The following is a 15,546-nucleotide window of genomic DNA, read 5'->3' as shown; positions in this document are numbered from 1 at the left end:
TGGGCAGATACTTTGTCATTCAATGTGAATAAATGTGAAGTTATCCACTTTGGAAGCAGGAACAAGAGGGCAGAGTATTGTCTGAACGGTGTAGAGTTAGGTAAGGGAGAAATGCAAAGAGACCTAGGTGTCCTAGTTCACCAGTCAATGAAGGTGAATGAGCAAGTGCAACAAGCAGTGAAGAGGGCAAATGGAATGTTGGCCTTTGTTACAAGGGGAATTGAGTACATGGGCAAGGATGTCCTTTTGCATTTGTACAGGGCCCTGGTGAGACCACACCTGGAATATTGTGTACAGTTTTGGTCTCCAGGTTTAAGGAAAGACATTCTGGCAATTGAGGAAGTGCAGCGTAGATTCACTAGGTTGATTCCTGGGATGGCAGGGCTGTCTTACGCAGAGAGATTGGAGAGATTGGGCTTGTACACGCTGGAATTGAGGAGATTGAGAGGGGATCTGATTGAAACGTTTAAGATAATTAAAGGATTTGATAGGATTGAGGCAGGAAATATATTCCAGATGTTGGGAGAGTCCAGTTCCAGAGGGCATGGATTGAGAATAAGAGGTCAGTTATTTAAAACAGAGTTGAGGAAGAGCTTCTTCTCCCAGAGTTGTGCAGGTGTGGAATGCACTACCTCGGAAGACGGTGGAGGCCAATTCTCTGGATGCTTTCAAGAAGGAGCTAGATAGATATCTGATGGATAGGGGAATCAAGGGATATGGGGACAAGGCAGGGACTGGGTATTGATAGTGAATGATCAGCCATGATCTCAGAATGGCGGTGCAGACTCGAGGGGCCGAATGGTCTACTTCTGCACCTATTGCCTATTGTCTATTGTCTAAATGGACCAGGTAAATTTGAGGGCAGGGTGGAAGCTGGAGGCAAAGTTGCAGAAGTCAATGAGCTCAGCATGCGTGCAGGGAGCAGTGCCAAATGTGGTAATCAATTTAATGAAGGAAAAGTAGGGGATGGATATGGAACATGGGAAGTTCCATATTGCCAACAAAAAGGGAGGCATAGCTGGGACCCATATGGGTGCACATGGCTACACCTTTAGTTTGAAGAAAGTGGGAGGAGCCGAAGGAGAAATTATTAAGGGGAACTGGTCGAGTCTGAAATCCAAAAAATAAATGCAGAGTTTTGAGACCTTCCTGGTGGGGGATGAATGTATATTAGGACTGAACGTCCATGGAGAAAATATGATGGGGACCAAGGAACTTGAAATAATTGAAAAAATCTAGAGCATGGGAAGTGTCATGAACATGGGTGGGAAAGGATTGAACAAGGGGGTATAAATCAGTGTCGAGGTATGCAGAAATGTATTTGGTGGGGCAGGAGCAAGCTGAAACAATGGAAAGAGCTGGGAAGATGATTCGTGAAAAAAATGTAAGCTTTTCCAACTTCTGCAGATTTTTCTCTTGTTTGTTACTATAGAAAGATAGTGCATCAGACAGCATCTCTCAAGGGAGGATGCTTTTGTCAATTTCAAAGAATCAATGTATACTCATTATCTAGGTATGTATACTGAATACACCTCTGAGATTCATCCTCCCGCAGCAGCTGCAAAACAAAGAAACACCATGGAATTTTTTCAAAGAAAACATGATACATCCAATGAATGAATAAAAGAACTATTTATACAAATAGCAAAAAGGGATCGAGCAACTCCTAGAATCTCAACATCAAACTATGAGTATTCAATTTATTCGATTAAGTCCAGTTCTCTGTTGCTAGCTGACTGTAGGCTGTAGAGCCAGAATTCACTGAGGTACCCTTGTCTGCTCTGACTGCCCCAATCAAACTACTGAAATATATCAAGAGTGTAATCAGGATCCAGAAATGCACGCAACATGAACCTCAAAATCCCCCAAGATGAGTCCATGGCCACAAGTCTTGCTGATCAATCCTTGCATCATGGAGCCCAAGGTTCTGGTGCCTTCCTCTGACAGCAGCTAGCCAAAGGGAGAGAAAGACTGGTCAAATACAGGCAGACAGTGTCAGACACCAATGTGCACTCTGCTCTAGTCTTGATCAATTCCCATCTTATGATCTATATTTTGCAGTGGAACTGAGGGTTTTGACAAGAGACAGCCATTAAGAATAAGAAAAGGGGAGGGTGAGACAGGATCTGTAAAGTGATAGGCAGATCCAGGGAAGGGGCCAGTACAGATAGGTGGGATAGGAAAGGTTGAGGTAGTTTCAGACTGGCAGGTGATGTGCAAACAACAGCAGGCTGCAAATTATGAATTCTGATAAAAGAAGCTCATGAGTGGCACAAGATAAAGGAAGGATGTTGGGCAGATGGGAGCAGTTCAGAAAGGAGAAAGGATCTGGGTGGCAGACAGCTAGTGAGGTAATTTGGAAGGAATAGTGTTGAGAAGACCTAGGTCAAGCAGAAGAGGGGAAAACAGATCACAGGATGCAGTTTGCTGGGATCTGGTATATTCCCTGTTTTGTAACATTGGGTTGTAGACTACATAGGAGAGAGTTGGACTGCACCCAATCAATGAAGTGGATTAATTAGAAATAATGAATAAAAATAAGACAGGTAAATATGGTGCATTGAGTGAGTGAGCCAGCAGTGGAGTGCTTAGCAGGCTTAGGCAAGATCAGTCTTGAGCCACTTTATTTTTTCATTCCATTACTCCTAGGCAACAGATAGTGCAGTGAGAATGACTCAAGGGAAATGTTTTGTTTTCTGGATGAGGTGTGCAAATTCTGGAAAACCTCTACCCTCTCAGATAATCACATCTGCATTCGGTGCACCGAGCTGCATCTCTTCAGAGAATGTGTTAAGCAAACCTGAGGTGCAGATCGGTGAACTTTGGCTCATACAGGAGACTGATGAAGTGATAGATGGGAACTAATGAGAGGCAGTCACCCCTGGATTGAAGGAGGCATGTAATTGGGTGACTGTCATGAGAACGAATGTGAATGGGCTGCCAGTGTGGAGCATCTCTGTGTTGTTTCCCTCAATATTAAGTATACCACTTTGGATACTTTTAAAAGGATGACCTACTGGGGGTAAGTGCAGCAATTGCATCTACAGCACTTACCACTGGCACTGTGGTTCAGAAGAGAACAGATGTGAAGAGGACTGCAGTGGTGATAGGAGATTCTATAGTCAGAGAAACAGAGATGAGATTCTGTGGGAGCGACAGAGACACCTGGATGGCATGTTACCTCCCAGCTGTCAGGGGCAGAGATGTCTCAGCTCGGGTCCATGGCATTCTGAAGGAGTGGGGGTGGGGGGGGGGGGGGTTGGTGAGCAGCCAGAAGTCTTGGTACATATTTGCACTAATTGCAAGGATAGGAAATGTATGGAGGTCCTGAAAAGAACTTTAGGAAAATTATTTTAGGTAAAACATTGTAAAACAGGACCTCCTGGATAGTAATCTCTGGACTGCTGACTGGGCCACGCATTAGTGAGTGCAAGAATAGGATGGTTCAGCTGCTGAATGTGTGGCTTAGGATCTAGTGCAGGGGGCAGGGGTGTCAGATTTATGGATCATTGGGATCTCCTCTGGGGAAGGTACCAACTGTACACAAGGGATGAATTATACCTGAATCCTAAGGAGGAATCAATATTCTTGTGGGCAGGTTTGCTGGACCTCTTCAGGAGAGTTTGAGCTAATTTGATAGGAGGATGGGAACCTGAGTGATTGTGCTGAGGATGGGGTATCTGGTTTGCAATTAGAGGTTGTGTGTAGTGAATCTGCAAGCAAAGGGAGGCTGATGTTAGGGCAAAGTTTTCAGTGAATGGGATGAATTCCATTGTAATTGACAGAGAAAATCCGAAAAGTGTGAATACAGAACTAAAGGTGTTGTATTTGAATGCACACAGTTTTATGGAATAAAGCAGATGAAATTGTAACACAGTTAGAGGTTGACGTTATGAAGTCTGGGCATCGCTGAGTCATGCCTGAAAGATTATAGCTGGGAGCGTAACATCCAAGCATGCACAGCATATCAAAACGACAGACAAGTAGATAGAGGGGGTTTGGGTAGTTCTGTTCATTTAAAAAAATAAAAATAAACAAATAAATAAATAAAATCATTAGAATGAGGTGACATAGGATCAGAAGGTGTAGAATCATTGTAGGCAGAGCAAAGAAACTGCAAGGTTAAAATGACCCTGATGGGAGATATATACAGACCTCCAAACAGCAGCAAATATGTGACCTACGAATTACAATGAGAGATTCAAAATGCATGTTAAAAGGGCAATGTTGCGATAATTATGGGGTATCTCCTTATGCAGAGAAATTGCGGGTAAAAATGGGTTGGTGCTGGATCTCAAGTGGGGAATTTGTACAATTCCTATGCAGTGTTTTTTAGAGCAGCTCATGGTTGAGCTCACTCAAGGATCTGCTATTCTGGATTGGGGTTGTGCAATGAACCAGAATTGTTTAGAGAGCTTAAGGTAAAGCAAAACTTTAGGGCCAGTGATAATAGTATGATAGAATTCATTCTGCAACTAGAGAAGGAGAGCTAAAGACAGATGTATCAGTATTACAGTGGAGTAAAGTGAATTACAGAAAGATGAAAAGAGCTTGCCAAAATTGATTGTAAGGAAGCAGGTATGATGGCAGAGAAGCAATGGCTGGAATTTCCAGGAGCACTTCAGAAGGTGCAGGAGATATACCTAAGGCAGGATGATGCAACAGTGGCTGGCAAGATAAATTAAATCAAATATGAAAAAAGTCAAAGATATTGCATATTATAGAACAAAAAATAATGGAAAGTTAGAGGACTGGGCAGCTTTTAAAACCAACAGAAGACAATTAAAATGTTATTAAGAAGGAACAATGGAGAACAAGCTAACCAATAATGCTAGGGGATACCAAAAGCTGCTTCAGATGTACTAAGTATAAAAGAGATGAAAGAGTAGATATCAGACTGCTTGAAATGGTGCTGGGGAGGTAGTAATGGGGGAGGGTGCACAGAAATGGTTGATGAACTGAACAAGTATTTTGCATAAGTCTTTTCTGTGGAATATACTAGATCTATGGTGGAAGGTTGAAAGTGTCAGGGAGCAGAAGTGTGTGAAGTTGGTAATTGAAAAGTCTGAAGGTAGATAAATTACTTGTACCATATGGACTACACACTAGTGTAGTGTAAGAAGTGGCTGCAGAGATTGTGGAGATATCAGTAATGATCCTTTAAGAATTTGCAGATTCTGGCTTGCATTTGGATGACTGGAAAATTACAAATGTCACTTCACTCTTCAAGAAGGGAGAGGGATAGAAGAAATAAAATTATAGGTCAGTTAGTCAGACGTCAGTGGATGGGAATATGTTGAAGTTGATTGTTAAGGATGTGGTTTTGGGGTACTTTGTGAGCCACAGTCAATATGGTTCCCTTCAGGGTGCTTGGATTGTTCAGCATGCCTTTGACAAGGTGCCACACATGAGGCTTTTAACAAATCCATGGTATTGTATGAAAGATATCAGCATAGACAGAGCATTGCCTGCTTGGCAACAGGCAAAGAGTGGGGATAATGAAAACCATTTTAGGTTGGCTACCAGTGTCTAGTCTGTTTTGAGACTGTTTTTCTATGTGATACGTCAATGGTTTGGATGACAGAATTGATGGCTTTGAGACTAGATTTGCTGATGATATGAACATTGGTGGAGGGGCAGGTTGTTTTGAGGAAGAATGGAGGCTACAGACAGACTTAAAGATTAAGAAAATGGGCAAAGAGATGGCAAATACAATCCAGTGCGGGGAAGTGCATAGTCATGAACTTTGGGGGAAGAAATAAAAGCATTGACTATTTACTAAACAGAGCAAAAATTAAAAGAAATCTGAGGTGCAAAGGGATTTTTGGGTCTTCAATTAGGGTTCAACAAAGCTTAATTTGCAGGTTGAGTCGGTAGTCAGGATGGCAAATGTGATGTTAGCATTTATTTTGAGAAGATAAAAGTAAGAAGGTAATATTGAAGCTTTATAACACACTGGTGAGGCCTCAGGTGGAGTATTGTGAGCAGTTTTGGACCTTATATCTATGAAAGGATGCACTGATATTGGAGCAGTTGCAAAGGAAGATCAATTAAATTCTTCTGAGACTGATGAATCTCTGGAATTCATTGCCATAGGCGATTGTGCAGGCCAAGTTATTGGAGATACTTATGAAGTTGATAGGCTTTTGTTTAGTCAGGGCATAGGTGGGTATCGCGAAAAGACAGGAGATTGGGTCTGGGAGGGAAATGGATCAGCTAGAATGAAATGGTGGAACAGACCCAATGGTACAAATGGTCTTACTCTCCTCCTATGTCTTATGGTATTTTAAGAGCTTCCAATCCTGCAGCTTCAACGTAGCACCATGCTGGCAGTGCAGAAGGCCAACGACAAATGCATCCCAGTGGGAATACAAGGAGAAATGAAATGGCTTGTGAATGGGAGCTTGAAGTGTCCACTATGGACAGAGCACAGGTCACATTGAGCAGGCCACATTGGAAGTGTCATAAGGTGGGCGTTGGGGACGGACCCAAATGCAAGACACAGATGGTGAAGTACTAGGGAGAGGACTAGGCATATCAAGAAAGCAAGCGAAGTGGCGGAGGAACAATGCTGGACAAGACTAGGATACAGAGCATGGGCTAGGACTAGAGCAGGGAAGTGGGACCCAGATGAGGAACTAGGAGCTTGGAAAAGGACTCTGAGCCAGTGACTGGACAGGGACCTGGGACCAGAGTCTTGACTCGGGCTCAGACTCCGGATCCAGGCGAGGACTGAACGTGGCAAGGCAACAGGACTGGATGTGGGGCATGATGCGGGACTCCAGGGCTAGACAAGGACATGAAGTTCAGACTAGGTCTTGATCAAGGGAGAGGAGGAACGCAGAGCCTAGGTCGAGGGAGAGCAAAGCAGGGGCGGAGACATGCATAACTGGACACCGACACTAGCCCTGGACAAGACCAGGACAGGGTCTAGGCTGCGACTTGGACATGGACTGGAACCTCCTCGGAGCCTTGGACTTAAGCACAGGAACACAGAACGCAGAGCTGGGACCCCTCCATGGGAACAGGACATAGGGCTGGGACTCGTACATGGACAATAAACACGGACATAAAGAGACAGTTCCAAGCTCAACAATAGATAGTTCCTTCTGTTGCGTGGCAAGGGTCTGGTCTCACTCCAGCGGCTGAACTCGATGGCAATACAGGCGAGGACACAGGGATGTGTAGCCAGCAGGGCTTCAAGCCAGGCTTCAGAGGGAAAGAAGGGAGCAGTCCAGCCTCAGGGTAACAGCAAATATGGCCTGGCTTACCCAATGGAGGCAAGAACAGGAAGGGACAGATCCCATCATAGGGCAACAGCAAGGACGGCCTGACTTACCCCACAGAGGCAAGGACTCTAACAAGACAAACCAGCCACCACACTTGAACCCAGGGCCAATATATTCCAGGCCCAATATGAGAATCAGGTACCTGTGATTAAGCCCAAATGAAACAACGGACAGCCAGAAGACCTGGAGTCCAGAGTCCACAGACTGGACCGTGAACCGGAACGTGGAGTTTATGTACTGGACCATGAAATGAAGACATCTCTGCCTCATTAGGAAGGCCAGTTCAGGTCAGTGGATGATCGTGATGTTGTAGGGACAAGAGTTGTATTTCTTACTGCAGTAGGGGAAAATAGTGCTGGAATATGGAGGAATTGGTGGGGATGGGTGAATGATGCAGGTGGCCATGCAGAAAGTGATCCCTGTGAAAAGCAGAGTGATGTGAGAATGGGAAAGTATGACGGGTGGTCTGGTAATGTAGCAATGGATGGATATGATGAAGAATGATATTCTAGATGCGGGGGCTGATATGATGAAAGATGAGGTTAAAGGAATTCTGCCTCTCTGGGAGGAGGCAGTGCAGCACTAGAAGTGTGGGAAAATGGAGGAGATGTCACTGAGGAGTCATCAATTTCAGACAGTTGGAAGCCAAAGTTCTGGAATGGAAAACCATCTCTTGGAACAGATGTATTAGACATAGAGGTACCAAGAAAGCCATGGTATCACTACATGAGACTGGGTGGGTGAAGGTGTAGTCTAGGTAGTTGATGGATTTGATGTGTTTATAGTAAATGTTCCCTTTATGTTCATCTTCTGAGATGATCTGGATGGAGGGGAAATGTATCAGAAATGTTCTATATGAATTTGAGTACTGAGTGGGTTAGTAGAAAAATTGACAAAACAGGTGAGCTCCACGCAGAGATAGTACCAATGCAGTTACTGGTGTACTAGAGAAAGAAAGGGGGAGTGGAGCCAGCAATAAGTACTATACCAAGTTGCTATCAAAAAAGGATGCACGGCTGGAGCTCATGTGGGTGCCCATGGCTTCAGGTATTGTTTGTATAAAATGAGAAGAATAAAAAAAAAGTTTGTCTAGATCAGGGGTCGGCAACGTTTACCACTGAAAGAGCCAATATGGACCCATTTCCCACAGAAAAGAAAACACTGGGAGCCACAAAACCTGTTTGACATTTAAAATGAAGTAACACTGCACACAATGGCTTTTTTTGCCTTTATGCTATGTATAAACAAACTATAATGTGTTGCATTTATGAAATTGATGAACTCCTGCAGAGAAAACGAAATTACATTGCTGCATGCAACAAAAACATTTTGAACTCCGAAAAAAAGACGTTGGGTTGAAGGTTACTCCATAGTTAGCCTACCTTGGATCGAAGAATTAAAAGAAAGCACGCACTGGCGGGTGTCAGGCATTGGCAGTGGTGATGTATATTAATAGCGATAAAAAAACACGTTGTAGCGGTGTGCTACACGCAGCGCTAAAATAAAGACACTGCAGTCAAAGGTAGCTTTATTCGAACTAAACAGCCTTGCTTTAAAGCCTCCCTCAACCTGTCCCTGTGGGCACGGATGCTCCAAAAGACACGTACTCACAAACCCCCGAAGGCTATCTCCCTTAGCCGGAACAGTGCCTAATTGTGAGCCGGTTCGGATGTGCCAGGAAATGGGGTCTCCACAAAGTTTTTAGATTGTACAAGATCACCATAATCTTCAAATTTCGAATTACATTTCAAAAACTAACAAACCACGGGGAGCCGCATCACAGAGATGAAAGAGCCGCGGGTGGCCGACCTCTGGTCTAGATTAAACATGTTCTGCTAGGTGGAGGAGAGTGTTAGTGGCAGATAACACTCTCCTCAATAATGTAGCCGTTAGCTCAATGCTATTACAACCTGGTGATTTGGAGTTCCATTCTAGTACCAGTTATAAGAAGTCTATATGTCCTTCCTGTGGAATGTATGGGTTTTCCTGGGTGTTCTGGTTTCTCTCCACAGCCTAATGATATACTGGGTAGGTTAATTTGTTACTGTAAATCATCCTGAGATTACTTTAGGGTTAATCATATTTGTCTGGTGTTGCTGGGACAGCATGGCTGGAAGGGCCTACTCCATGCTGCATTGCTAAATAAAATAAAATACTGTAATTGATTGAATCAATATTGTATAATAAAATGGTAGGTCTCACTTTACATAAGCATAATGTGATGTAACTTAATCAGAATAGATTGGTATGGAAACCTGTGCTGACCATTTGCACATATCCTGCAATGACTCATTTTCTCTGGTTATTCCCAACTACTACACCCAAATTTCACCACTCAGTTCCACACTATGGGAAGGTTACCATTGCCAATTAACCAACCCAGCTGAGTTTGGGATGTCTTATTCTCTGAATATATTATTTTAAGCTATTTCGAGTCACCGCTCACTAACATATTTCTATTATTTTGTTCTCTCTAGTGTCTCACTCGCTGATCTATTACTACACTCTGAATCTTGGGAATGCTGATCTACCTGAGTATAGTGTCGTTGGTGTCCTGGATGGTTGTGAGATCCAGTACTATGACAAAACTATGGAAATGACAGTCCCAAGACAAAGATGGATGGCGTCTGCATTTGACAAGTCTTATTGGGCAAAAGATACAATGACTGAACATAGTATCCATGGAATCATAAAGGGACAGGCTACAGAATGGCTGCAGGAGCATAACACAACTACAGGTAAACTTACTCTGTTGAATGAACTTGGAGGGTGTTCTAGGTCAATGAGAATGAACATTAAGAAAAATACACATGCTGGAAATCTGAAATGGCATGAACTAATTGCAGAGTTGGATGCCCGAGCTATGGTGCATGAGGATTTTGAAGGTCAGACATAACATAACTTGGGCAATTGATTTACCAATAACTCCCACCGTAAGTTGTGAAATTCATTCTGCCACAGCTGACATTGGTTGACAATGGTGTTGTATAACTGATTATTTTTCATAATGTTGTTTTTTATCATATGATATTTAATTATGTATTTAGTAAATTTTTACTGAAATAGTAATTTACTCTGAACATATTGAACAAGATTCATATCTGCAGCAAATTATTATTGCATAGTCACAATTTCTGTCAACCTTCAGATCTAGTAGTAATATAATTTTTAAGTAATGTCAATAAGATATTCACTGAATTATTATCAGGTTAATTACCACGAATAACATCAATATGTTTCCATTATTAAATGTAAAATTTTTATGTTTTATTCATGGTGGAGATTTAATCTACAGCAGAAGTACATTTTTAGCTTGTAGAGCTATTAGTTTATAGCTCCAGTTACATAAGCTCAATGCTGCCCTCTAATGCTACCTCTGTGGAGTTTGCATTTCCTTCATGTGACAATGTTGCTGCCTTGCTTTCCTACAGGTCCGCAAAAGCACGCAGGACAGTAGGTTATAAATATGAGATTCTGCAGATGCTGAAAATCTAGAACAGCACACTGAAAATGCTGGAGTCTAAGCTTGAAAGGTTGTAGATGAAGACAGGTGGGTTGGAGAGTGGAAGTGAAGTACAGTAAGAAGCTGGGAGATGATAGATGGAAAAGGTACAGGGCTGGAGAAGAAGGAATCTGAAAAGACAAAAGAGTGGTCCATGTGGAAATAAGACCATAAGATATCAAAATTGAAAGCATATTTATGATCAGAAAATGTATAAATTAGATAACCTTGAGATTTGTCTGTTTACAGGCAGCCACAGAACACAAAACCAGACAGAACACAATTTTAAAAAAGGACCAACACCCAATGTGCAGAGGGAGAAAGAAACACACAAATCATGCAAACAATAAAGCAATCAACATCATTCAGAATTAAATTTAACCCATAAGTGTGATGCCTGGAGCAGGTTCATAGACTCAGCCTCAGATCATCACACAGCAGGGGCAAATTGTTGCAAAGTTCACAGACGTGAAGCCCAGAGCAGGGCACAGCCTCAGCGCTGAGGAGAACAAAGCAAATGTCACAGAGTAAATGTCTAAACAAAGGGCTTTAAGTTAAAGTCTGAATCCAGCTGCCTTTGGTGGTCTCCAGTGAGGTTTCCTCACTCTTTGCCTTCTGATTGATCATTCATGCTGCCAGCACACTCACTTGAGCACCTGCGTCATATTGAAGCATTGCCCTGAAAGGGTGTCTGTAATGAATAGTAAATGAGACTGGCAGCTAGAACGCATAGTGTTCACAGACCTCTGATACCCCAATGCATTGGCACTGTTGAAGCTGCAAGGCAGTTGACACATCCTAGAGTTCATACCAGAGCAAGCATGCCAAAAGCACAGACTCAGAGTTTTCACAGCCAGGGGTGTGCATGTGTTGGTGGTCCTGCTGACTGGGCTTATTGAGGCAGGGAAAAGAGGAGGAATCATGCACCTCTGCCTGGATGAGTTTCGACCATCAGGCATTTTAGCCATCTCCCTATAGTCCTCTGTGCATGCATTAACGGGGGCTATGTGAACTTGATCAAACATTTGCTGCATAAACGGTTCTTTAAAAATTAAGCAAGGATGGTGATTTCCCAGAAGAGACTGCTTATGGTTCATTAGTTCTGAAGGCTGAGCATCCCCCAGGCATCTGGCAAGCTTGAGTCCAATGAGCCCAAAGATTGTAAAAGGCGAGATTTCAGGCTGGTATTCAAGTAAACTCACTACTCTCACAGCCATGGAACTCCTGAGTGAATCTACTATGTAGCATTATCTGGTGACACACACAGAGATAGGGCTTCAGCTTGCACAAACCAAGCAGCAACACTTTACTCCCAAATCTCCAGCAGTTTTGAAGAAATGATTAGCTGATGTGTGTTCAATAACTCTGGAATAACTCGTGGTCACCAGTTCTCAGAAATAAAACAGCAGAGCGGTTTAAATTTGAAGGAAAGCTGTAACAACTCATTATTGTCCTCCAAACACAGAACAGACTGCGGAGTAAAAAAAACTTCATGTAATTGGGTTATCATGTCAAACCATCCTTTTAGATTGAATGCCAACTCAATGTTGGTGGTTCTGAATTATGCACGTTTCATCGATTACATTACACAACAGCAGCACCTTAAACTGCAAGCATAGATAGAGAAAATGAGGTGTTACTCCTACAACCTGAGAGTAGTCTCATCATGGCAGATCATGGAAGGTATGGATTGACATATGGGAATGGGTATAGAAATGAAACTAGCTACCTACCAGGCAATCATGCATTTTGCAGATAGAGCACAGGTGCTTGAAGTTTCACTGGTGCAAATGAGGACTCATTGGGAGCACCTGCTATAGTAGATAACCCCAGAAGGTTCACAGGTGAAGTGCTGTCTCATCTGGAAGGACTCTTTGTTACCCTGAATGGAGGTGAGGCAGGATGTAAATAAGCACGTTTAGCTCTTCAGCCCTTGCAGGGGTAAGTGCCAGTGAGGAGATTAATGTGGAGGCATGAGGGAAGTGGCCAACCATTTCAATTCCTGTCTCTATTCCCATTCCATCATGGCAACATTTGGCCACCTCTTCTGCGACAATGAGGCCACCCTCAGGTTGGAGGAGCAGCACCACATATTCCGGTTGGAAAGCTGCAAACCTGATGTCATGAACAACGATTTCTTTAACTTCTGGTAATTTCTTTACCCCTCCCCTTCCCTCCTCTTCATTTACACACAGTGGCCTCTTATCTGTTCTCCACGCCTGCCTATCACCTCCCTCTGGTTCCCTTTCTCTCATGGTCCACTCTCCTCTCCTATCAAATTCTGTCTTCTCTAGTCCTTTACCTTTTCCACCCATCACCTTCCCAACTTCTTACTTCATCCCTCTCCCTAGTCCACTTGACTTCACCATCCAGCTTACTCTCCTTCCCTTCCCCGAACCTTATTCTAGCAGTTTCTCCTTCCTTTCCAGCCTTGATGAAGGATCTTGGCCGGATATGTTGACTGTTGATTCATTTTCATAGATGCTGCCTGACCATCTGAATTCCTCCAGATTTTCCATATGTTCCTCCATGTCAATGGGTTAATTAATGGCTAGATTTCCTCTAGTGTAGTCTGGTAGGTTAAAGGAAACATTATTGGAGGAATGGAATTGCTCGATCAGATAGCTTGGATGCAGTGTGTTGAATTGCCTCATTCTACATTGCATAAAACATTGACTGCTATCATTAATAGAGGAATTTTTTACAGGATTAACCTAAGGAGACCCATGATGAGTAATCTTAATGATAAATATAATAGGACAAGATAGTAATATTCCTTATATTGGCAGCCCAATAGTAAAACCTAAAATTGGGTAAGGCTAATCCAACTATCTCTTTATTTCTTTGTAGGTAAACTTTACTTAAACGATCTTGTTTATTATTCCAAATATAAGATGTTAAAATTGAATCTAAATAATCAAAGTAGGTCTTAGGAATAACAATATGTAAAGCCTGAAAAAGATATAAAAATTTAGTTGAATTAATATCCTGAAAAAAAAATTAAACTGGGAAATTAAAGAAATCACTGAAGGTAAAGAAGTTTCAGTGTTAGAGATAAAAAATAAAATATCATCAGTGTATAATGAAATTTTGAGTCCTCTATTCCTAAAAGTTCCTCTATTGTCTCTCTTCTTGGATCATGCTCTTCTTTTTTAGCAAATAAAACAGATAACATAATTGTTAAGCAAACTTTAAGAATTTGGTCTCAATTTAGAAAATGGTTTGGTGTAGCGAATTCTTCATTATCATCTCCCATTCTCCTTAATTATTTTTTTTTTATCCCTTCCATGACTGACAAAGTCTTTTAAGGATTGGGATGAACTAGGTATTAAGTGTTTTTGGGACCTGCTTATCTCAGGATCTCTTGCTTCATTTGACCAATTGTCAACTAAATTTGCACCCCCAAAAACACATGTTTCCAAATACCTTCAAATTAGAGATTTCCTATGTTTCCAATTAACTACTTTTCCTATAGGTCCTGATAAAAATGTACTGGATGATCTTTTAAATTTAAAACCTGTTGTTAACGGTTCTATTACCGGTATCTATAACTTGTTGATTGATTCTAGACGAGACTTTTTAGATAAAATAAAAAAAGCTTGGGAGGATGACCTAAATTGGCAGATTCCTGATGAAAGATGGAATAAAATTCTTGAACGGGTTAATAAATCATCTTTCTGTACTCATCATTCTCTTCTACAATTTCATAGAGCTTAGATTTCTAAACAGAAGCTGTCCAATTTTTATCCAAAAGTTTCTCCACTTTGTAATAAATGCAACTTTGCTGATGCCTCTTCAATTCATATGTTTTGGTTTTGCCCTAAAATTGAAAAGTTTTGGCGAGAAATATTCCATACCTTCTCGCAAATTTAGGGTCTATTTTGACCCAAAACCCCTTACTGCCTTGTTTGGTATTATTGCAAATGAAGATATAACTTTAAATACTAACCTACAGGCTTTAGCTTTTACCTCTCTATTAGCAAGGAGAGCAATCTTGCTTAAATGGAAGAAGTCTACCCCTCCTAAACATCTTCAATGGCTACGTGATATTATGTCTTATTTAAATTTAGAAAACATCCGCTGCTCAGTCTTAAATTCGAAACAATCTTTTTATGATATCTGGGGATCTTTCCTAAATTACTTTTCCAAATTATAAAGTTTAACAGTGCACAGACTTTTATGTATATTTTTATCTTCTCTTAAGCGAATATGTTTTTTTTTTCTAATTATCTATTATCATCCATTAGCGTTTTTCTTTGGTAGTTGGTAAGGGGTTGACATTTTTATATATAAAAAATTATTTTATGATGTATGACATCTTTGAAGTTTTGATTAGAGAGTGTTATACCTTTATGTGATATGCTATAACATTTTGATCAATTTTATTACAATATATGAATACACAATTTATGTTGAGATGTATCTACGTGTTGCACTCTGTAAATCTTGTTTTTTTTCTTCTGAATAAAAATATTGTAAAAAGAAAGACTGCTATCATAAAGAAATTCTCTTTTTGTTTAGTTTGGGTAGCAGTATAAACTTAAATTCATTTTCCAATTACTTTGTTTTAACTGTGCTAATTTCATGTGTATGAAATTCAGGTAATTTATGCTTTGGGGAGCAGATGTGGAGTAGGTTATTAATGATGATGCTGCCTCATGTTCCAATAACCAGAGGTCAATTCTGCTTTCTGATTCTGATGCCCATTTTGCCAGGTTAAATGAGCGCAGTTGATGTACAGAGTTGGTAGGCATA

At 41.4% G+C, this 15,546-nt stretch overlaps 1 protein-coding gene across 2 annotated transcripts in view; it reads left to right on the top strand.

Annotated features, from left to right (window-relative positions):
* Nucleotides 1–15,546, top strand: part of LOC132394460 (major histocompatibility complex class I-related gene protein-like) — a 72,836-nt gene that overhangs the window by 19,022 nt on the left and 38,268 nt on the right. For both annotated transcript variants that reach the window (XM_059970644.1, XM_059970643.1), the window contains exon 2: nucleotides 9,767–10,027. In XM_059970644.1, coding sequence (XP_059826627.1) covers nucleotides 9,767–10,027 — 261 coding nt within the window. The remainder of the gene's footprint in view (nucleotides 1–9,766; nucleotides 10,028–15,546) is intronic.

The sequence above is a fragment of the Hypanus sabinus genome, chromosome 5 (genome assembly GCF_030144855.1).
Source record: "Hypanus sabinus isolate sHypSab1 chromosome 5, sHypSab1.hap1, whole genome shotgun sequence".
Classification (NCBI taxonomy): Eukaryota; Metazoa; Chordata; class Chondrichthyes; order Myliobatiformes; family Dasyatidae; genus Hypanus; species Hypanus sabinus.
Note: the sequence above shows the minus strand (reverse complement) of the source record. Positions and strands in the feature narration are given on the sequence as shown.